This window comes from Prunus avium, chromosome 8, assembly GCF_965620075.1.
Source record: "Prunus avium chromosome 8, drPruAviu1.hap1.1, whole genome shotgun sequence".
NCBI lineage: Eukaryota > Viridiplantae > Streptophyta > Magnoliopsida > Rosales > Rosaceae > Prunus > Prunus avium.
The window spans coordinates 24947497-24970225 of record NC_142291.1 but is presented as its reverse complement, the minus strand read 5'-3'; the positions used below and the strand labels follow the sequence as shown (position 1 = coordinate 24970225).

At 45.5% G+C, this 22729-nt stretch overlaps 2 protein-coding genes across 2 annotated transcripts; one reads left to right on the top strand and one right to left on the bottom strand.

Moving 5' to 3' along the window:
* The first annotated feature begins 5819 nt into the window (after positions 1-5819).
* LOC110772599 (uncharacterized) lies at positions 5820-9595 on the top strand. The gene is made up of 4 exons (XM_088246004.1): positions 5820-6601; positions 6749-6928; positions 7004-9100; positions 9205-9595. The coding sequence occupies exons 1-4, from the start codon at positions 5836-5838 to the stop codon at positions 9588-9590; spliced, it is 3429 nt and encodes a 1142-aa protein (XP_088102130.1). The 5' UTR covers positions 5820-5835; the 3' UTR covers positions 9591-9595.
* A 5033-nt stretch (positions 9596-14628) lies between these two features.
* LOC148292372 (uncharacterized) lies at positions 14629-18364 on the bottom strand. Its single transcript, XM_088245794.1, has 3 exons — positions 17511-18364; positions 15414-16616; positions 14629-15127 (listed from the first exon to the last, which is right to left on the bottom strand). Exons 1-3 carry the CDS (start codon positions 18362-18364, stop codon positions 14629-14631), a joined length of 2556 nt encoding a protein of 851 aa, XP_088101920.1.
* Between the last annotated feature and the right edge of the window lie 4365 nt (positions 18365-22729).

Here is a 22729-nt window from a genome sequence, read left to right as displayed (position 1 = left end):
GCCTGTTTGAACTGTCTTCCTAATCAAACGATTGTAGCCGAGAGAGGAACTGGTCTCGGCTGTTAGGTTCACGGCCTGAACTACAAGGCCGTTGAGTGATGGTGTTGGTGGTGGGTTTTGGGCGGTGCTCCGGCGCGCTGCTCAGGGAGCGACGATCGTGTGATATATGGGGTGAGTGAACGAACAACAAGGATGGTGCTCCGGCGCCTTGAAAATCAAGGGTCGTATGATATATTGATGAATGGATTTTCCTTACAATCTAACACTACTCCTAGGAAAGCAAGTAAAGATATTGAAAGTGCATTACAGGAAAAAATAAGTTGCTCCGTGGGAGGCTTTGTTTTGGTGTTGAACCCTTTGAATGTAGCTCGAGTCTTGTATTTATAGGAAGAGTCTCTGGAGGAGTAATCGAGGCTAAAAATCCGCATGGTGGAGCTGGATTGGAGCAAGTGGGCAGTCCAATCGACATTTGGGATCGTGAAGTATGGTGGTGTGACCCCAGAAATCCCGGTGAATCTCGGCCGCCGCTCTTGATCGTGGGTTCTGAGCTTCTGGCCGTGGAGACGCATTTATGGCCTGGATAGCTGGTGAACCAATATCTCAGGCTGTCAGAATTCTTGTGAGAATGTCCACGTCTAATCACTCTGATCCTCATCACCAAATCCTGACTTCAGTCACTTCCCACCTTCCCTCATGCATTAAATGCTTCTTTGTGGCCAGTGGGTTTGCTGCATTAAACAGGCACTACTTCATTAAATGAAGCCTGGGTCCCTGCTATCACGTGATGATCTGACTTTAATATTTCCGGCCGCGATTTTGTTCGGCCTCGGCCTCGGCCTGCGCTTGAGGCCGAGATGATCATGCCTTAGAATTTCTTATTTTGTCTTTAGGAAGGCGAAGTACCCTGGCGAAACGCTGCGTTTCAGTTTTTACGAACAAGTGTCAGGGCCGAGAGAAGGGGCTCCTTCGGCCAGCTTATGGCCGTGATTTATCAGGCACAAACAGGGTATAATATATATATATATATATATATATATATATATATATATGTGTGTGTGTGTGTGTGTGTGTGTGTGTGTGTGTGTGTGTGTTTGTGTTTACGTATATATATGTACATTATAGTATATGTATGTGTAAGTATAATATAATATAATATATATGGGTATATAATAATAATAATATATGCATCTTATACATTGGTGAGTATGAGGACAATTAATCCTCTCATTCCACATAAGTTTAGTAGTCCTCTCCTAAAGAGGTGTTTTTGGTGGGCCCGGTACTCGAATCAACCATGGCATACTTGAGAAATTTTCCAATCATGAACTTTTTAGCACCAGCATCTTCCGTTTTGTATTTTTTTTTCTCAGGTAATTCCCAAACTTCCTTTGCAGAATTGTATGACGAATAAATGTCATACAAAGTATCATCACCTGTTAAGGATGTAGTCTCTGCATAGGAAATCAGATTGTTTTCAAGTCTCAATGGTCATCATTGTCTCCTTAGACATTGGATTTTCGTGTGTTTTGGGAGCCTTCTCTCTGACAACATTTGCCAAATTCATGGTTGTGAGATAGAACAACATCTTCTGTTGCCATCTCTTGAAGTCAATTCCCATGAACTTCTTAGGCTTCTCTTCATGAGGATTCTTAGTCACCCCATTCACAGTCACTGATGATTGTGAATCCATCAAATTTACTGTTTTTAGATTGTTGGGAAAAACAACAATCAGTGACTAATAACAATATATAAATACCAATGAAATTGAATTTATAACAAAGTGTCATTTGAAATACAATAAACAATAAATAAATGAAACTGACTTGGATTCGAGACAGAGGCTTGCAGATTTGATGCAATTTCTTAAAGATAGTAATTTTACCTCTTCTCGGTGCTTGAAGTTCTACAGGTGACTGTCTCCCAGGATTCAACTATCTATATTCTAAGCCCTAGCACTAGGACTTAGAATCTGGCGAACTTTGTTTGTTTTCCTCTCAGAAAATATGAATGTGCTTGTAGAATGCTTTTTCTATGTTGAACAAATGAGGCCTCTTCTGATTTAAATAGACTTCTGAAACCATATCAGAAGAGACACAACTGTTAAAAAATAGTTAATTAAACTAATCCGAATTAATAAAAAAAAAATTATTAATTCAAAATTAAAAAATTAATTTAAATCTAACGTGCCCAAGTGCCCCAAGGCTTAAGGCTCATACCGAATTTAAAGCCCAATTGGCTTCTACTTGACCCAACTTCCATTTACTAAGTGTGGTGGGTCTACCACACTTATAAAGACCTCACTTTTTCTTCTTTCTACCAATGTGGGACAAAAGTTCTTGAATTTCATTCAAACTTCCAACAGTAGTGAACTAGTCACTCGGTGAATTATATATCAAATTTTGCACCGCATGAATTACAAGTCAAAGGAGTAACCATCAGGAAAAACTAGTTATATCTTCCTCTTATACATTCAAAGGTTGATTCTCCTCTAAGCCACCTTCATTGGCACCTGCATTAGGCCCGTGAGCCTATGGGCCGACGGGGCCCGCTTTGCCCATCGAGAAAAATCTCAACCCGGCCTATTGTTGAGTGGGCTGGTCTTGAGCTTGGGTGTCTAAAGCCTAGCTTGTTTAAGCGCAAGAAAGCCCAACCTAGCTATAAAGCCCAACCTGCGGGCCCACATACATATAAAGAAATATAATAAATAAAAACCCAAGTTAAATAAAAGATGGAGAAAATCATTATCTATTATCATTGTAAGAACTAAAAAAAATGAATTAGGGGATAAAACATGATTTTGTTAATATGGCAGTTGTATAATTATATCTTCATATTTATGGAAAAAGAAGAAAGAAAACTATGAAGTTATGAACAAATAAAACTATGGAAGTTATAAACATATAGACAAATGTAAAAAAAGAACTATGAAAAAAAGGGAAACATAGAAACACAGCAAAACATAGAAAAAAAATTAAAAATTGACACACAAAAAAAAATACAAAATAAAGTACGCCCATTTCGGCAGGGCCTTGCCTGATGGGCTTTCTTGGGAGACCATGGGCCGAGCCTGGCTTTGAATTTTCTGAAAAGCCCAGTCTAGCCAGGCTCGTTATTTTCACTCTCCTTCTTGAAGCCCAACTCGACTCAACTCGAGCCCATTATATTCGTCCCACAAGAATATATGTCTAAACTTCTGTCTGAAACTCTACAAAAGTTCTCTCTCACAAACCCTAGCCGACATACTTTTTCTCTCTCACATACAAGGCTCTGGCCACCCGGTTGTCACCCTAGATAAATCTGCATTCTATTGTTAGATATTGTTTTCCTACAAACACTCGACCTAACTTAGGCATTAGAGGACCTTTAGCTAACACCCCCGAGTGTGGTTTTTTACTCCGTATTGTTTTGCAAGGAGAAAGAGAAGCGAAGAGGAAGACGGAATCTTAGACGAATATTCTTGTGGGTAAAAAATTGCTCCCACACTAAGAATTTTGAAAAATGCAGATGGAATTTCGCCTGATATATGGTTGTGTGAGACATTGAAAACCTTTAAGCTTGTGAGCTTTCCCAAGCTTGAAGGTATTGCGCCCGAGAGTGAATTGCTGCTGAGATCCAAGTGCTACAAATAAGCTAAGGACGCCACGCCTGTGAATTTGTCAAATGCTCCAAGCTCAGGTGGTATTTCTCCTGTCAAATTGTTATTTGACAAATCAAGAACCTCAAGCCGAGTCAATTTTCCAATATCTTCAGGAATAGCACCACCGAAGTTGTTTTTTGCTAAATGAAGGTGTTTAAGCTTGGGAAAGTTTGATGGCAGTGGTCCTTGGAATTGGTTGTTGGTGATATTGAGATATTCAAGCTTGCCCAGATTGGTAAATACCTGAGCTGGTATTTGCCCAGTAAAAATATTTGTAGACAAGTCGAGGAATGTCAAGTTCCGGCATTCAGATATAAATTTTGGAAATTCTGAAGAGAAATGGTTTCCAGAAAGATCAAGGTAAGTCAACGAAGTCATACCTGAAAATTCAGACCAGTCAGGAGTTCCTATCTGCACAGGTATTTCTTGACTGAATAAGTTGTGGCCCAAGTCCAAAGTTGTGAGCTTGGAGAGGTTGTCAATGGCGGATGGCATAGGCCCTGTGAAATTGTTGCCATTGAGGTTGAATTGGGTGAGATTGAGAAATGGGGTGAAGTGGAAATGGGTTAGTGTTGCAGTGATGTTGAAGTTGGAGAGGTCAACTTGGGAAATTGTTTTGGTGTTGTGGTCACAGACAATGGCAGTCCAATTGCAAAGGTTGTTGAGGTTTGTGAGGAACCAAGAATTGAGAGAAGGTGGTGAAATCTATCAAATCCCCACGAAACTTATGGAAAGAAGAGAGGTGGCAAAGAGCATTACCTATTTAGTACCCACACCATAACATTACGGTTTTATTTATTTATTATTTATTTAAAATTTCTCAGCTTCTGGGTACCTTGGATTTGAAGGTTTTTGGAGGAAGTCGTTGCCGAGACCTAAACAAATTTGGCAATGAGATTTTGAGAATGACAGTTTTCACAGAAAAGACGAAGAAACAAGCACTTGGTGGCCCGTTACTTCCCGCCAAATAGATCCGTTGGCTCCCGCATTTTTCTCAGGATGTTGGGCTAGACTGGGCTAGTTCAACACTCGTTATATGGGCCTTCTGTAGGCCCAATCCAAATGTAAGCAAAAAAATTGTAGCTAGTGAGAATTTTTTTTTAAATTTTGAATTCAAGCGGTAGTCCAAATTATAAGTCACAAAGGGATGAAGTTTTCTCACACACACTATTTTGAATTCAAGCGGTAGTCCAAGCAAAGAGTTGTTCTTGATTTGGAAAAACGGCGCAGCTACACAGCTTCCTTTCATATCATTGATTTGAACCCACAACTTTTGAGGTGAAACACTCATTGTTCATTGGGACTCAAGTTCACTTTGGGCACTTGGAGATGGTTTTAATGCAATGTGTTTTATTAAATTTGTAAGATCATATAGTATTTTATCTACCTCCCATAACATATTCTACTTATGAATTCAATTCAGGCACTAATTGGTGATATCGGGATTTTGATTAGGATTTTTTTTTTTTCGTGTTTACAGTTATATAGTTATATGGTGGTTAAAGGCGAACCCACAGCAAGGCCTATGCCATGGCCTGGACCCCCCATTTAATTTTCAATCTCTTGTAATATATTATAAAACATATAATATAGCAATATAATTACTGCAATTAGATTAGTGTTGGCCCTCTCAGTTGAAAATGAAAGACCTATGTGGAAGTGATTTTGAAATTTTGGCCCCTCCATGTTAGGAATTCTAGCTTCGTCACTGATGATGATACTAACTCACTTGTTAAAATATGAATGGACGACAAAGTAATGTCATAGACTTGTAAATTGTAATCAGTTGCTTCACACACTTTAGCTACTTAATGTTTGTTTAACTTAACTGGCTGCTCTGCCTTTTAAGCTTTAAAATACGTAAGCCAAAGCTAATCTAATTAGGAAGTGGCTATCATTCTGCTTTCCGAGTGGCTTCTTTAATGCTAATAATTTTGTGAACGGTTACCTTTTCAAAGCCAAAAACATGTGATGGTGAAAAATGATTTTCACATGTGAAATCCAGTCCCAAATGGGTTATAAGCCGAAATTGTGCGTGTGAAACAAATTAATGGGAGAGTCCAAGTGAGATGTGTAACTCGTGCTTCTTCTCTATATAAGGAAGCATGCATGCATCTAAGAAATGAACCATTCACGAAAACAATTCCCAAACTTTGTCACAAGTTGACAAACTCAAATCAGATCCAACACTAAAGCAAATGCAAGTCCAAACCATGCCAATGATTCAGAAACCTCTTTCCCTCCTCTTTCACATTTTCATGTTTTCCTCATTGCCACTGATCACAACCGCATCATCATCTCCAACACCAAGAGCACAGGCAGAGGCCCTGATCAAATGGAAGAGAAGCTTTCCTTCTTCTTCTTCTCCACCACCTTCACTTCTCCATTCATGGTCCCTCACTAACATCAACAACCTTTGCAACTGGACCGGCATTGCGTGCGGCAATCACACCACCAAAACCAGAACAGTCTCCAAAATAGACCTCTCCAACATGAACATCACTGGAACATTAAGCCGATTCGACTTCATCCGGTTTCCCAATCTCACTCACTTCAACCTCTTCAGCAACAATTTCAGTGGACAAATTCCATCTTCCATTGGCAACCTCACCAGCCTCACATTCTTGGACTTGGGCAACAACTTTTTTGATCAAGAGATACCATCTGAGATAGGCAGGCTAGCAGAGCTGCAGTACTTGAGTTTCCACAACAACAGTCTCTATGGTGCCATCCCTTATCAACTAAGCCATCTCCAAAAGGTATGGTACTTGGACCTTGCATCAAACATCTTTATGTCTCCTGATTGGTCCAAGTTTTCTGGCATGCCTTTATTGACCTACCTTGATATTCATGATAATACTCTTCTAAATTCAAGTTTCCCAGATTTCATATCCCACTGCTGGAACTTGACATTCCTTGACTTGTCTCAGACTAATATGACTGGCCAAATACCAGAAGCAGTATGTAACAATCTCTCCAAACTTGAATATCTCAATCTCACTAACAATCTGTTTCAAGGACCCTTTCCAAAAAACTTTTCCCAACTTTCCAAGCTCAAACACCTTCATGCACAAGTGAACAAGTTCAGTGGCCCAATTCCATCTTCTATAGGCCAACTCAGAGAGCTGCGGTACCTTGATCTTCGAAACAATTTCTTAAACTCTTCAATCCCTTCTGAACTTGGTTTTTGTACCAACCTCACCTACTTGGCCCTGGCTTCCAATAAACTCAATGGGGAATTGCCTCTGTTCTTGTCCAATCTGAACAACATCAATGAATTGGGTTTATCTGAAAATCATCTTACGGGTCCCATCCTGCCTTCCCTTATCTGCAATTGGACTGAAGTGGAATCTTTGCAACTTCAAAACAATAAGTTCAGTGGGAATATTCCGGCAGAAATTGGCCTGTTGACAAAGCTCAACTACCTTTTTCTAAACAACAATAACTTCTCTGGATCAATTCCTTCAGAGATTGGTAACTTGAAAGATTTGACAATATTGGCTCTTTCAGGAAACCAGCTCTCAGGGCCAATCCCTATGACACTGTGGAACCTCACAAATATTAAGACACTCTACCTTTACTTCAACAATCTCACTGGGATGATTCCACCAGAGATTGAAAATATGGTGTCGCTGGAGGAATTTGATGCAGACACTAACCACCTATATGGAGAGTTGCCAGGCACCATTTCTCGGCTTACTAAATTAAAGTCATTCTCTGTGTTCACCAATAATTTTTCGGGAAGCATTCCAAGGGATTTTGGCAGGTACAGTCCTAATTTGAGCATTCTGTGCCTTTCGGATAACAGCTTTACAGGAGAGCTGCCACCAGAATTGTGTAGCGGTTCTGCTCTGGAAGAATTGTCTGTAGGTGATAACAACTTCTCTGGGTCATTGCCAAAGTGCTTGAGAAATTGTTCAAAACTACAAAAAGTTGCTGTTGGTCACAACCAATTCACGGGAAGCATTACAAATTCATTTGGTATTCATCCTAATCTTAACTCTGTTTTTCTCAGCAATAATCAATTTGTTGGTGAAATCTCACCAGAATTGGGAGAATGTGAAAGTCTCATTCGCTTATTGATGGATAGAAATAAAATTTCTGGTCAAATCCCATCTGAGCTTGGGAAGTTGAGCAAATTGGGAGTACTAATCCTGGACTCTAATGACTTGACTGGATACATTCCGGCTCAGTTGGAAAACTTAGGCCTACTGTACAAGCTCAATCTGAGCAAGAATCATTTGACAGGAGACATCCCCAAGAGTCTAAGCAATTTGACTAATCTCCGGGAACTTGATTTATCCAAAAACAATTTGTTAGGAAACATCCCCACAGAGCTTGGTAAGTTTGAGAGGTTGTCAACTTTAAATCTGAGCCACAACAATTTATTTGGTCAAATACCACCAGAGCTTGGTAATTTGCCCTTGCAGTACTTGTTGGACCTCAGCAGCAATTCACTCTCAGAATCGCTTCCTGCAAAACTGGCTAAGCTAAAACATCTGCAGATTCTTAATGTTTCACATAACCATCTCTCAGGGAGCATCCCAGAAACATTTTCCCAAATGGACAGTCTATTTGGCATTGATTTCTCTTACAATAACTTGACTGGTCCAATCCCAACTGGTGACGCTTTTCGAAAAGTGCCTGCAAATGCCTTTGTTGGAAATGATGGTTTATGTGGAGATACAGAGGGACTAAATCCATGCAACTCAAATCGCGGAAAGTCCAACAAGATTAACAAGGTTCATCTTGGACTCCTGGTTTCCGGTACTTTAATATTAGTGGTTGCAACTACAAGTGCTGCTGTAGTTCTAAATTTCTGCCGCAAATCAAAACCAAAGGAAACTGAAAATCCTAGGATGTCTGAGAGTTTTGATTCAGGGATATGGGGAAGATACGGAAACTTCAAATTTGGTGCAATTGTGAAGGCAACAGAGAACTTTGATGAGAAGTACCACATTGGAAAAGGCGGATTTGGGAGTGTCTACAAGGCTGTGTTGGGCAGGGGAAAAGTGGTTGCAGTTAAGAAGCTGAACATTTCAGACTCTAGTGACATTCCAGAAATAAATCGCCAGAGTTTTGGGAATGAAATACGAACCTTGACAGAAGTGAGGCACAGAAACATAATAAAGCTTTATGGGTTCTGTTCATGGAGGGAGTGCTTGTACTTGGTGTATGAATATGCAGAGAGAGGTAGCTTGAGAAAAGTATTGTATGGGACAGGGGAAGCAGAACTTGGATGGAGCACAAGGGTGAAAATTGTGCAAGGGCTAGCTCATGCAATTTCTTACTTGCACAATGACTGCTCTCCTCCAATTGTTCACAGGGACATAACTTTGAACAACATATTACTCGAGAAGGGTTTCGTGCCATGGTTATCGGATTTTGGAACTGCAAGGTTGTTGAGCACAGATTCATCAAATTGGACTTCTGTAGCTGGATCTTACGGCTACATGGCTCCAGGTAAAATCCAACAAACTAATATTCAATTTATACATGACTTATATTGACATATTGTTTATGATAGAAAAATGTTGGTTGATTTTGTTGCTTTGATGTGCATGTAGAGCTAGCTTTCACAATGCGTGTGACGGCTAAGTGTGATGTGTACAGCTTTGGAGTGGTGGCATTAGAAATAATGATGGGAAGGCATCCTGGGGAGCTTTTAGCTTCTCTATCAGTCCCATTACCAGAAAATGCAGAATTGCTTTTGAAGGATTTGTTAGACCAACGGCTAAGGCCCCCTCACGGTCAGTCGGCAGCAGCAGTGGCTTCTGTGGTAACCATGGCTTTGGCCTGTACGCGCACTAATGCAGAGTCAAGACCGACCATGGATTTTGTGGCAAAAGAACTATCATCAGCCAGGACCCAGGCTAACCTCTCTGCACCATTTGGCATGATCACCATCAACAAGTTGGCAAGTTTTCAAAACCAGAAGAATTTTTCAACATAAGAGGTCCACACATATATGAATACTAATCGTTTATGTACTGATGCAATGTTAAGGGTTGTAGCTCTATCCTGTCAACGTGAACGGTTGTAAACGTTGATTTATAACAATTATTTATGTGTATGTGACGACTCGTGTTACTAATATTCATGAATCGATTACTCATGTAATCCAACAGATTATGTTAAAACTTCTATGTTATGCATTTGATTAAGTTTTCAAACCAACAAAAGTAACACTTCCGACCTACTAACAACCAAAGTGTCCAGAAAGAAAAGAACCAAAAACTAGTTAGCAACCACCAAACTATTGGGGCCTAAAAAGAAACTGGCCCCTTACAGTGCATGAAAGAATGTTAAAAATTTCCAACAAGGTGATAGATTGCTGAAAAAAGTGTAGGGTAGAGTCCAATATCTGTCTGTGTAGACAAACGTGAAATTGAAAGTGAAGTTTGAAGATGAGCAAATTCTCTATGTATGTATTTTTCTATGAGACTCAAAAGGAATTCATCTTCATTGTTGACGCCAAAAAGTGGTTCTCTGACTTTGAGGGTCAACTTTAGTAATTTTATGCCTTCGGTATCCTTTATGCCTCGGTAGTCAACGTGATCTGCAATATGAGCAAACGCACGGTAAGACCTAGGGCACCGGTGTGATACCGGCCGAAGGCTCTCCGATGCTTAAGTAAGTTCGGGAATAGAAAGTTTAACTGATAGATCAATAGGCTTGAATGCCGTAAGTTCTGATTACCTCCATTTTGGGATAGTTGGCCTCCTTTTATAGGTCTTGGGAGGTGTGCATTTGTTGATAATTTCGATGTGGGACTGTGGACGTTGCTTGGGAGCGTGCCACGTGTCCCAGGAGTGGGCGTCGCCCTAACGTAGTGATCGGTAGGTATGGTGCCGAGGGCGCCTCTGACCAAGCCCAATCTCCTCCACGTGTCCTGCTCTTATTGGCCGTTTATTTTGGGTGTAAACAGGAGTCCCCCAAGTTCTCGAGCGAGATTTCTCGGTCGGGGACTTGTATGTTCTTCGGTAGCTGCTCGGTTAATCTACCGTCCGGTAGTCTGTCATGGAGGCGCGCTGGGGCCTTGTCCTGGTGTCGATTGACTTCAAAAACTTGCCCGGAAACTCAAGAGCCGCCACTTCGAGGGTTACCGTTCGGTAGTATTTGGTATGTTAAGGGGTTCCGAGAGATGCTTACCGATGTCTTGTTAACTTGGGCGAGTTTGATCTTTTCTCATGCGACTTCGTGCACAGTGAGGGGTAGTGATGGGACAGAATGACGCTTCGTCTTCTGCACCCAACGTGCTGTTAGAGGTTCCACTCAGCGCACGACACGTGGTGTGTCTTATCATGCGGAGCGGCGCCATCAATGCGCCGTTTGGTATCTCGAGGCGTACCGTTGCAACTTTCGCCCTATAAATAGAGGGAGTCTCTGAGGCAAAACTCACTTTGCATTTGTGAGTGAGGCGAGAGCTCTGTCCAGGCGATTTCCGACGAGAGCAAACGGTAACAGAGGCGATTTTCGGTGACTTGATTCGGTACCAGAGACGATTTCCGATGAAAGCAAACGGAAGGCATAGCGATTCTTGCCCTTACATTCTAATTCACACAAGGTACCGTTCGGTAACCTTGCTATTTTTTCTTTCATTGTGCATACGTCCTTCCATGGTTTGAACTAGACTTAGAACTTTATGCAAGTGGGGTGTGGTTTGGTAGTCTAGTTGCCATAGGTAGAGACGTAGGCATCGGTAAGATAGCTCCTTGTATGGCCCTTAGTTTCCTTCCGTTGTCTTTGTAGATGTCTGATAGCGAGTCGGGGTTCGAGAGTGAGCCCAACGCATTTGAGGAGGAGTCTCCAGATAGGCGAAGGGATACCGAAAGTGAGGAGATGGGCCAAGATACCGAGAGTGATAGCGACTCTGAGGTTGAGGTTGTTGGCGAGAGGTTTAGACCTGCGCCCACTCATGGGATCGGTAAGGGGCTTATGACTAGTCAGCCCCTACCATTGGCGGTTGTGTATAGCGTCGGTGGTCAAGCTGGGCTGGGCCCGCATCCCGAACCTCAGGTGGAAGACGCTCGGATGCCGGAGGCATCTTCTAGTCACCATGAGGAGGCTTCCACCTCTGGCCGTGAAGAGTCTTCCGAGCCAGTTACCCTATCGAGGGTAACAATAGTGAACAGCGGGAATCAAAGGGTACCGATAGGGGTAGCGAGGGAGCAGCTCTTTGATGTAGACTACTTGCCGCCCAACAAGCTGATCTACCGAGAGCTGGCAAAGATTAGGGCGGAGTATATGATTCCCCATTCGGTAGGCCCATTCGGTAGGGATGAGGATCCCAGGCCCTACCGAATCCCTGAGCAACCCCAAGGATGGTGAGGTTACGTTCTTCACCGACGTCCTTCAGCAGGGCGTTAGGCTGCCGTTGTAGCCTCCAGTTCAACGGATCCTGGCTCAGATTGGGTATGCCCCAGGGCAATTCAATCCGAATTTCTGGGCCGTTCTAATGGGGGTTGTAACGGCATTCGGACTTGCCGATGAGGAGGGGCCTTCATACGAGCAGTTCTCCCATCTGTACAGCATCACCAAGTCCAAGAGTATCGATCATGGTGGCTGGGTTCAGGCGAACTGTCTCAAGGCTTCCGAAAAGGGCCATTTTCTTACGGTCGTGCCAACCTCCAAGAAGTCCTGGAGGAATTGGCGGGTTCTCCTCTCTGGCGATTGGGAATCGTCCTCGGGAGTGCCCGTGCGCTTCCATATTCCCACCACCTTTCAGATTGCCGGTAGGTCTTTACCATGCCGATCGGTAGGGTACTTGTTTTTGTTTTGTGGACTAACCTAACTTCCTTATTTTTGCAGGCAAACTGAAGCAGCCCACGGCAACCCAATCAGAACTTCGGCAGATTGACAAGGTTAGGCTGAAAGTTCCTGCTGGTGACAGGGAATACCCACAGTTCCTCTTCACCGAGAACCTCATCAGAGCCCATCTTGCGAACCCTGCCGAGAGTAAGTTCACTTGAGTTTTTTTTTTTTTTTTTTTTTTTTTTAACTTCTTCGGCTAACTCCACCGTTCCGTTCTTGCAGTGTCTGAGGCCAGGAAGACTGCCGAGGCGAAGAAAATGTCAGAGACCTCGAAGCGGCGCCTCCAGGTGCTCGCGAAGGGGAAGAAGCAGAAACAGTAGCCAGAGGCTTCTGCCGAGAGGGTCTCAGAGGCAGTCCCCGAGGAGCAGCCCCTTGCCGAACGGCACAGGCAGCGCCATACCGAGCCCTTCAGCAGAAGGGTGCCGGTGGAAGAACCGGTAATCAGTCCGAGGCGGGGTGCCGAGGCGGCCACCTCTAAAGCTTCTGGGAAGCGGCCGTTGACGGTGGACCTGGATGCTGCTTCAACTCCCAAAAGAGTGCGGCTTACTGATCTGTCGAGGGCCGTCTTCGCTGCTGAGGACGATGAGGGGCCTACCGAGGCGGTCACACTTGCCTGCCCATCGAAGACGGTCCAGTTTGCGAACCATATGATCGTGTGTTCGCAGATGGATCTGTCTGAGATCGATGAGCTGCCGAAGAGGGCTCTTCGGGAAGAGGCGGGGCGCGCCTTCCGTCTCCAGGCCACAGTAAACTTCTGACTCCAATTGTGTTTTTTTTGTTGTTATCTTTCGTTCGGTACTGACTTGTGGCTTCATTTTTCAGGCGTCGATGGACATGTGGCTGTGCATGAAGAGGGCCATCACAGCTGCCGAACGCGCGAAACGGCTCTATGAGGACGGCCGCTCCAAGGTTGCCGATGATGTGAAGGCTCTCCAGGACCACGCCCATCTCGTGGAGGATATGCATGCTGCCGAACGGCAGATCCAGGCGCACGAGGCGAAACTTGCCGAGATGCGCGAGGCCCTGGACGGTGCGGAGCAGGCCGTTAGGGATGCCGAGGGTGCCAAGGTGGCTGTGCAGGCGGCGCTCGAGGCTTCTGAGCGGTCGAAGGCAGCGGAGATAAAGGCTGCCGTTGGTGAGGCGATTAGGAACTACCGTTCCTCCACTGAGTTCACTTCTTTGGTGGACAATGAAGTGGCTGCCGAGATGGCGGACCTCATCTACCGTTTCAAACGGTTTAACCCAGGCCAGAAGCTAAACCTGAATTTTGCTGCCGATCCCCCTCCTCTATCGGAAGGTATTACAGAAGAGATGATCGAGGAGTATGAGGGGGAGGATGCCCCCGAAGATGCCGATGGTCCTGATGCCGAGGGTGCCCCTGACGCCACCGTTGACGTCGTGGTCAAGACTGCTGATAACTAGGGAGATCGGACTGCCGAGGCCTGAGCTATTGTTTTTTGTAGTTTCGTTACGTATTTTTAATTGCCGTTGGCAAAATTTCTGAACACATTGATGCCGAGGGCATCTTTTCAATTCAAGTTATTTTTCTCTTCAAATCAGTGCGTTTTCGCTTGTCTTTGGTTTGAATTCTTTCCATGCTTGTTACTGTCGTAGGTTAATAACTGCTTAGGATAATAACTGTTTGGGCCGTTGGCCACTTAGGAGCTTACTTGCCTTGGATTAGCGAAGTGTCCCAACCTTCGATAGATAAACCCAAGTAGTGATACTGCCGTTGGCTCATACCTATTTGCTAGAACCCAAGTATCACGCGCATCGGTAGGAACAAGGTCCCAATAGCCTTTCGTCCATGGAGATGCCGTGGGCAAGTCTAGAATACCGAATAGCTTTGTAGTCTGCTCGATGAGAATACCGTAGGCAATTCCAGAGCGTGGTACTGCCGTTGGCTCGTACCCAATGCTTGTTGCCAAAAAATTGTAAAAAATGGTCAAGGCATCTCTGAATCGGTAGTTAAAATAAAGAGCGTAGCTTTTGATTGCCGTAGGCAATGTTGCTGTGGCTCGTAACTAATGAGCCCTACCGAAACATTTTTATTTGTTTGAAAAAGGTGCCGTTTAGGCTATAATGTTTCAAACATATGCAACTCTGAATAATCTCATTTTATATATAAGTGTCGTAGGCAAAAATACAAATTCCTCCCTGCCGTTGGCTAGGGGGCTTTATTTAAAATAACTCTTGAGATGGTCCACATTCCATGGGTGACCGAGGGTCTTCCCATCTGTGCCTCGGAGCCTGTAGGTGCCGGATCGAAGGATGCCGATGACTTCATAGGGTCCTTCCCAGGAAGGTCCGAGGGTTCCTTCCGTTGGGTTTTTGGTTGCAAGCGAAACCATGCGCATGACCCAGTCCCCGATTCTGAAGGAGCGCGATTTGACCCTTGAGTCGTAGTACCGAGAGACGCGCTGTTTGTAAGCTTCGTTCCGAAGGTTGGCTACCGTTCGGCGTTCCTCGATTAAATCCAGGCTCAACGCGAGTGCCGCCTCGTTAGCCTTTGGCTCAAAGCTTTCCGTTCGGTAAGAAGACTCACCGATCTCAACTGGGACAACGGCCTCTGAGCCGAATGCAAGGATGAAGGGAGTTTCCCCTGTGGAGGTTCGGTAAGATGTTCGTATGGCCCACAGAGCTTCGGGAAGCTTCTCCGGCCAAGCGCCCTTGGCACTGTTGAGTTGCCGTTTCAAGAGTTTCTTAATGATTTTATTTACGGCTTCTACCTGGCCGTTCGATTGTGGGTGAGCTGGCGAGGCGAAGAACAGGTTGATTTTGAGGCGAGTGCAGAACTGCCTCAACCCATTTCGTGAAATAGTCCACGGCAACAATTGCATACTTAACCTGTCCCTTGCCCTGTGGCATTGGACCAATCAGGTCGAGCCCTCATTGGGCGAACGGCCATGGACTTACGATCGGTGTGAGGGGTTCGGCAGGCAGGTGGGGAATATTGCCGAACCGTTGGCATTTATCGCACTTCTTCACCATTGCTATTGCATCCCGATGCATTGACGGCCAATAGTATCCCTGTCGGAAGGCCTTGTGGGCTAGGGATCTAGAACCGGAATGATCGCCGCAGACACCACTGTGGATCTCCCGAAGGACATATTCACCCTGCTCTTCGGTGATACATTTCATGTAGGGGGTCGAGTAGCCACGTTTGTACAGAATGTCGTTGATGACAATGTACCTTGTCGAGCGGTAACGCAGCTGTCTGGCCTTGGCCTTGTCTTCAGGGAGGGTGCCGTTTGTTAGGTAAGCATGAATAGGCGACATCCATGTGTTGTTGTATTCTATAGCGCAGATCTCGGCAATGGCTGTGCTCGGAAGGGTCAGTGTCTCGACGGGGATCTTTCGACCTACTTTGTCGTTGATTGCCGAAGCCAGTCTAGCGAGGGCGTCGGCATGACTGTTCTCGTTTCTTGGTATTTGCCGAATTTCGTACGCTTGGAACTTCTTTAGCAGTTGGTGTGCTGCCGTGAGGTACGCCGTCATTGATGCGTCCTTTGCTGCGAAATTAGCAGTCACCTGGTTCACTATTAGCTGCGAGTCACTATAGATGCTGATCTGAATGGCCCCCATGCTTCTGGCGAGCCGTAGGCCGGCCAAAAGTGCCTCGTATTCGGCTTCGTTGTTGGACGTTCGGAAGCCAAACCTGATGGCATATTCAATTTTGGCTCCATCGGGAGCGGTGAGCACCAGACCGGCTCCGCACCCTTGTTGGTTTGCCGAGCCATCAACGTGTAGGATCCAGAAAGGAGTTGACTGGTCGAGACGACTGCCGTTCGGTAGGCCTTCCTGTGGAGGGGTTTTCTTAGGTTCAAAAGCATCCGAAGGTGTCAGTTCAGCGATGAAGTCTGCCACGGCTTGTCCCTTCTCCGCAGGTCTGGGTTTGAACTGTACGTCGAACTCTCCCAACTCGATCGCCCATTTCACCAGCCTGCCGGATGTTTCTGGTTTTTGAAAAACCTGCCGAAGGGGCTGGTTGGTCAGAACGATGATGGTGTGGGCCTGAAAATAGGGCCTCAACCGCCGGGCAGAAACGACCAGGGCCAAAGCCAACTGCTCGAGTGGGGGGTACCGAGACTCGGCCCCCTGAAGGGCCTTACTGACGTAAAAAATCGATAGCTCCGCCTTCTCAGGGTTCCGTATCAGTACTGAGCTGACGGCAGTGTCAGATACCGATAGATATAAGGAGAGTATTTCCCCAGGGATGGGTTTGGAAAGTAGCGGTGCTCTGCCCATATAGTCCTTCAAGTCTTGAAACGCCTTGTCGCATTCGGCAGTCCACTCTATATGGTGTTTGCCCCCTTTCAAGGCTTTGAACAACGGTGCACATTTGTCTGTGGCTTTTGAGATGAAGCGAGTGAGGGCTGCCACTCGTCCGGTAAGGCTCTGGATGTCCTTCTGTGTCTTCGGTACCTCCATGTCGATTATGGCCTTGATTTTGTCGGGGTTAGCCTCGATGCCCCTCTGGCTGATCATGAAACCGAGGAATCTCCCAGAAGATACGCCGAAGGCGCACTTCGTCGGGTTAAGTCTCATTCGGTAATCTTTCAAGATGCCGAACATGAGCGATAGGTTTTTCAGATGCTCTCCTGCCGTTCGGGTCTTTACTAGCATGTCATCCACGTAGACCTCCATGGTGCTTCCGATCTGCTCGGCGAAGATTCGGTTGACCAGTCTCTGATAGGTTGCCCCCGCATTCTTCAAGCCGAACGGCATGACGTTATAGCAATACAGGCCTTCGTCTGTTATGAACGCCGTGTGTTCGCTGTCGGCAGGGTGCATGAAGATCTAGTTATATCCAGAGTATGCGTCCATGAAGCTGAGCAGCTCGTGACCGGCAGTGGCGTCAACCAGCTGATCGATGCGTGGCAACGGGAAGCTATCTTTCGGACAGGCCTTATTGAGGTCGGTATAGTCCTGGCACATTCGCCACCCGCCTTTTGCCTTCCGAACCATGACGGAGTTTGCTAGTCAATCCGGGTATACAGCCTCCCGGATGAAGCCGATGGTCATGAGTTTGTCCACTTCGTTCTTCATGGCTTCATACCGTTCGGCATCATAGGATCGGTGCTTTTGCCTGACCGGTTTGAATGCTGGTGAGATGCTCAGCTTGTGGCTGATGATATCAGGGGATATGCCCGGCATGTCGTTGTAGGACCAGGCAAAGACCTCCGAATTCTGCCGAAGGAACTGGATGAATTCGGAACGGAGGGTGGCGTTCAGCATGGTACCGATCCTTACACACCGCTCCGGTTGACGTTCGTCCAGCGCCACCGTTTCGAGATCTTCGGCAGGTTGTGCCACCGGAGTGGGCATCTCCTCCCTTGGATCGTCCACTGGTTCATTGCCGTTCGGCAAGCTTGCGACCGTGAAGGCTTCCTTTTGTTTGTGGGGAGCTGCAGATTTCAATGCTGTGGCGTAGCAGTTCCGAGCGCTCAATTGATCGCCCCTGATTGCCCCCGTGCCGTAGCAGGTTGGGAACTTCATGAGTAGCATGTGGGGGGACAAGTGGGCCTTTATTGCCGTGAGCGCCGTTCGGCCGACAATAACGTTGTACGCCGTAGGACAGTCCACCACAAGGAACTGGTCGTAGACCATGGTCCTTCGTGGGGCTGTGCCGAAAGAGATTGGCAGACTGACACTGCCGATTGGCTGGACCAGGTCTCCCGAAAAGCTTAAGAGAGGCGAGAGTTGCCGATTGACCTGGCTGTCATCTATCCCGAGTTCTTTGAATGCATCGGCGAAGATGACGTTTACCAAACTCCCATTGTCGATCAGGATTCGTCCGACATCGAACTCAGCAATCTCGGCTCGGATGATCATAGGGTCGTTATGTGGGTAGATGATCCCTTCCTCTTCTTCCTCGGAGAAGGTAATGGGTTCCCACCTGACCTTCGGCATCTTTGTGTGGCGGCTACTTTCAATGCCGAGGACCTGGGGGTACTGTGCCGCCCTGACATACTGCTTTATCGATCGGTTGGATGCCTGGCCAGGGTTAGGCCTCCGCTGATCGTGCTAATCATGTTGATCTGCCGGTTGGCGTTCGGCACTGGCGCCTGTTGCGGCCTGGCTATGTACTAATCCAGTTTGCCTTCCCGAATCAACCGCTCGACGATCTTCCGCAAGCTGATGCAGTCCTCAGTGTTGTGGCTATTCTGCTGGTGGTATCGGTAGAATTTCCCTGTATCCCTGCAGTCTTGCCGACTGGGCTTTCGGAATGCTGGCTTCGGGATTATCTCGTTTTCGTTCATCAGCACTGCCTCGTAGGAGGTATTGAGCAGAGTGAACACCTCTGTCCCCTAGTTATGTGCCGGTAGTGGGGCTCGGTAGTTGTCCCTGCCGTACCTGCTCTTGTTTTTCTTGGAATTTCCCCTTTGGGAGCTTCCGGCGTCTTTGCGCTTGTGGCTTTCAAGGTGTCCGGCAGTTTGTGCTGCTGGAGCGAACGGCGATGCCTGTGCCGTGGAGGACCGCTGTATGGGTTCGCTCTGCCGAGCCGTGGGCTCGACCCTCGAGTTGAAGTATTCAGCTTTGGCGTGGATTGCCGCTTGTTTCATGAGTTCATCGTACGTACGCCAATTGCTGCTGTGTACCAAATACCGAAAGTGTGAGGACCGTAGGCCACTCTTGAAGGCGCCGTAGGCTGCCCTGTCATCGGTATCCGGACATCTCGAGTATTCATGGCTGAATCGTGCGGCATACTCACGCAATGGTTCGTCATCTCTCTGCCGGATGGTATACAGATCATCGGCAGAGTACAGTCTGTCTGTCTGAATCATGAAGTGGTTCAGGAAGATTTGCTTCAGCTCGTCGAATGAATCGACCGTCCCCGGTTCCAAACGGTAGAACCAATTCAGAGCCGCTTCCGTGAGCGAAGAGGGGAACAGAAGGCACAGTCCTTCGTCGCTTAGCCATCGGCACCCTACTGCCGATTGGAAAGAATGAAGGTGCGTCAGTGGATCCTCCACCCCTGTGTAAGGGGTTATGCGTAGGGGCTGCACGTCCCTATCCTACCGTAAGTGCCTTATGCGATCGGTGAAGGGTCCTGGTCGGAGCCTTCCCCAGTCCGGCTCCTGAGAGCGAGTTCGATCGTCCTCCATCTTCTGTACCCTTTGAAGGAGGAGGCGGATGACAGGGTCCCGGTCTGGTATCTCCTCCGCCGTTTGATGCACCGATCGCTGCTGGGACCTGATAGGGTTTACTTCAGAGAATTTTGTCAGCGTTGCCGAACGGTAGGACGATGACCGTTTGGTGGAAGGAGCGTATTCTCGGTCAGACTCTGCCGTTGATTCCAGGACTTGTATCCTCCGTATTGGAGACTTCCTCCCCATGCTTCTCAGTCGGGGATCGTCCAGGCGGGCATTTATCCTGATCGGCGATTCCTGCCGTTCGGATTGCCGTTCAACTTCCTGCTCTAACAACCTGTGTCGGCAATCGGAATAGACCTTCTTCGGCACATGGGCCTTATTTTTTGGTGCCGGGACCACCAATTGTTTAGACGGCGCAGGCGTTGCCTTTGCCACCTTCTTGCCTTCTTCTGCCGACGGGGGGTCTGTAGGCTCTCGGAAGATCGATTGGTCTGGATGTTTTGTGTTTGCTGTTGATTGAGCAACTGTTGTGTTTCGTCCACTCTGGACGAGAGGAAGTTGTTGTGTTCTTGCAGCCTAGCCATGTCCTGCCGAAGGGACATGACTTGGGCTAAAAGCTCCGCATTTTCAGCGGGTTGGAGTACAGGTGGATTAGTTGCCGGGGTGCATGGGGGTGGCGCTGGGCTAATCCCGCTAGGCATGCCGAACGGCATCCCCTCCTGTGGTAGGAACATTGCTTTTGAGTTGGTCCCCATGTGTTTGGGATAAAGGGTCAATTTTATCGTTTCCCACAGACGACGCCAAACTGTTGACGCCAAAAAGTGGTTCTCTGACTTTGAGGGTCAACTTTAGTAATTTTATGCCTTCAGTATCCTTTATGCCTCGGTAGTCAACGTGATCTGCAATATGAGCAAACGCACGGTAAGACCTAGGGCACCGGTTTGGTACCGGCCGAAGGCTCTCCGATGCTTAAGTAAGTTCGGGAATAGAAAGTTTAACTGATAGATCAATAGGCTTGAATGCCATAAGTTCTGATTACCTCCATTTTGGGATAGTTGGCCTCCTTTTATAGGTCTTGGGAGGTGTGCATTTGTTGATAATTTCGATGTGGGACTGTGGACGTCGCTTGGGAGCGTGCCACGTGTCCCAGGAGTGGGCGTCGCCCTAACGTAGTGATCGGTAGGTATGGTGCCGAGGGCACCTCTGACCAAGCCCAATCTCCTCCACGTGTCCTGCTCTTATTGGCCGTTTATTTTGGGTGTAAACATTCATGATTACCATCTTTCAAAGTTAGCCTTGCCTACTATAAACAGAAAAAAGAAGCAGAAAAATATTACAATTTCGATTAAAATTTCGACTAGTTGCCCTGCAAAATTTAAAAAAAAATGTTGAAATTTCAACATTGAAATCACCGTGAGAAATACCAAAGAAATATAGGGAGCATTGCAAGTATGTATCAAAACCTTATTAAAATCTTATTTGCGGACCACCATGGCTCAAGATAGAATAAATGGACTAGCTATATTATGCGTTGAAAGAGATATGTTGAAAAACATTAAATATGATAATATAATTGATGATTTTGCTTCTAAAACTGCAACAAGAAGACATTTTAAATGATCTTTTGTGATTAGGATTTCATTGCTATTTTTATTTTGTAGGTGCGTATGAAGGTGATGCATAGGGACATGCAAGTTAATTTGTTGTTGATTGTAATGTTTTCAATTGGGTACTCTTTTTCCTTCATTTGAGGTTTTGTTCTCATTGGGTTTTCCTCAAACAAGGTTTTAATGAGGCCCAAAGTGTTCTATATTATCGATTGTAAACTCTTATGATTTTAATAAAATTTATTGTCTGATAAAAAAATTATAATTATATTTATTTATTTATTTATAAAGGGCACATTCTTAAACTTTGGAGATAAAAAAATTATAATTATATTTATTTATTTGTTTATAAAGGGCACATTCTTAAACTTTGGAGATAAAAAAATTATATATATATTTATTTATTTGTTTATAAAGGGCACATTCTTAAACTTTGGCCCTAGGCCTTAAATCACCCAGGGCCGGCCCAGCCTCCAACTTTTACCAACTCATATTCCATTCATTTAATAACAGTACGTAGGTAGCCTATATGAATGGGAGTTGCTAAAATATGAATATGGTTTTGAATATGTTACGTTCTTATTTTATTCATCTCCATAAAGAGGTATATATAAGAGTTTACATGAGTGCTTTATAAGGAATTAGATCCAGTAAAGAATTAGAAAAGTATCTCCTAATTATACAATGATTTGACAACTATATAAAATAGGAAAGTAAATCCCTTCATTAATCAAGGAAATAAATCTATAAAATAGGAAAGTAAATCCCTTAATTAATCAAGGAAATAAATCTCCTTGATTAATTAGGAGACTCACTTCAACACTCCTCCTCAAGTTGGTGCATATACGTCACAAATGCCCAACTTGGTAAGTGAGTCATGAAATACTCTGCCACAAACAGCTTTGGTTAAGATATCTGCCAGTTGATCTTCTGATTTTATGAATGGTAAGCGGATGATCTTCTTCTCAATTTTTTCTTTGATAAAATGTCTATCCACCTCAACATGTTTGGTTCGATCATATTGAACTGGATTATGGGCAATATCAATGGCTGACTTGACTTTAAGTATCTTAAGATTCGATCAACAACATTCATATGAGAAACACTGGGTGAATGCATAAACTGACTAACCACACTCACAGCATATGCACTATCTGGTCTTGTGTGTGCCAGGTATATCAACCTTCCAACAAGGCGTTTGAAACTGTTCCTTATTGGTTGGTTCTTGGTCCATGTTTTCACACAACTTGTGATTCATCTCAATGGGTGGTGTGGTACTGGAGCTGAAGCGGGCAAAATCTCATAAGACGGTTCAATTTCCTCCTCCTGATTTTGACAGCGTGGAGAAAACTGATCGTTTTCCTTTGGTGACCGGTCGCTGAATTTTGGCAACCGGTCGGTTTGAAACAGCTTCTCTGACTACCAGTCGCTTTCCACTGGCGACTGGTAGTTTTGAAGCAGATTCTCCGTGTTCGAAGAACTAAGGGGGGATGAGGAAGTAGATTCGGTGGTTTGGGAAACGATGTCCATGGCAGCGGAAGGATTTAAGAATAAGAGAAAAAAGATGTGTTTAG

Excerpts from the sequence above, each read along its gene's own strand:
- LOC110772599 (XM_088246004.1), top strand. The coding sequence starts at position 5,836 with ATGCAAGTCCAAACCATGCCAATGATTCAGAAACCTCTTTCCCTCCTC. Across the intron at positions 6,929-7,003 it reads CAATGAATTGGGTTTATCTG|ACAATAAGTTCAGTGGGAAT; the intron begins AAAATCATCTTA and ends TGCAACTTCAAA. Across the intron at positions 9,101-9,204 it reads TTACGGCTACATGGCTCCAG|AGCTAGCTTTCACAATGCGT; the intron begins GTAAAATCCAAC and ends ATGTGCATGTAG.
- LOC148292372 (XM_088245794.1), bottom strand. The coding sequence starts at position 18,364 with ATGCCGAAGGTCAGGTGGGAACCCATTACCTTCTCCGAGGAAGAAGAG. Across the intron at positions 16,617-17,510 it reads CGATCCTATGATGCCGAACG|CTCAGTACTGATACGGAACC; the intron begins GTATGAAGCCAT and ends CACTGCCGTCAG. Across the intron at positions 15,128-15,413 it reads AAGTGCGATAAATGCCAACG|TGCCAAGGGCGCTTGGCCGG; the intron begins GTTCGGCAATAT and ends GCAACTCAACAG.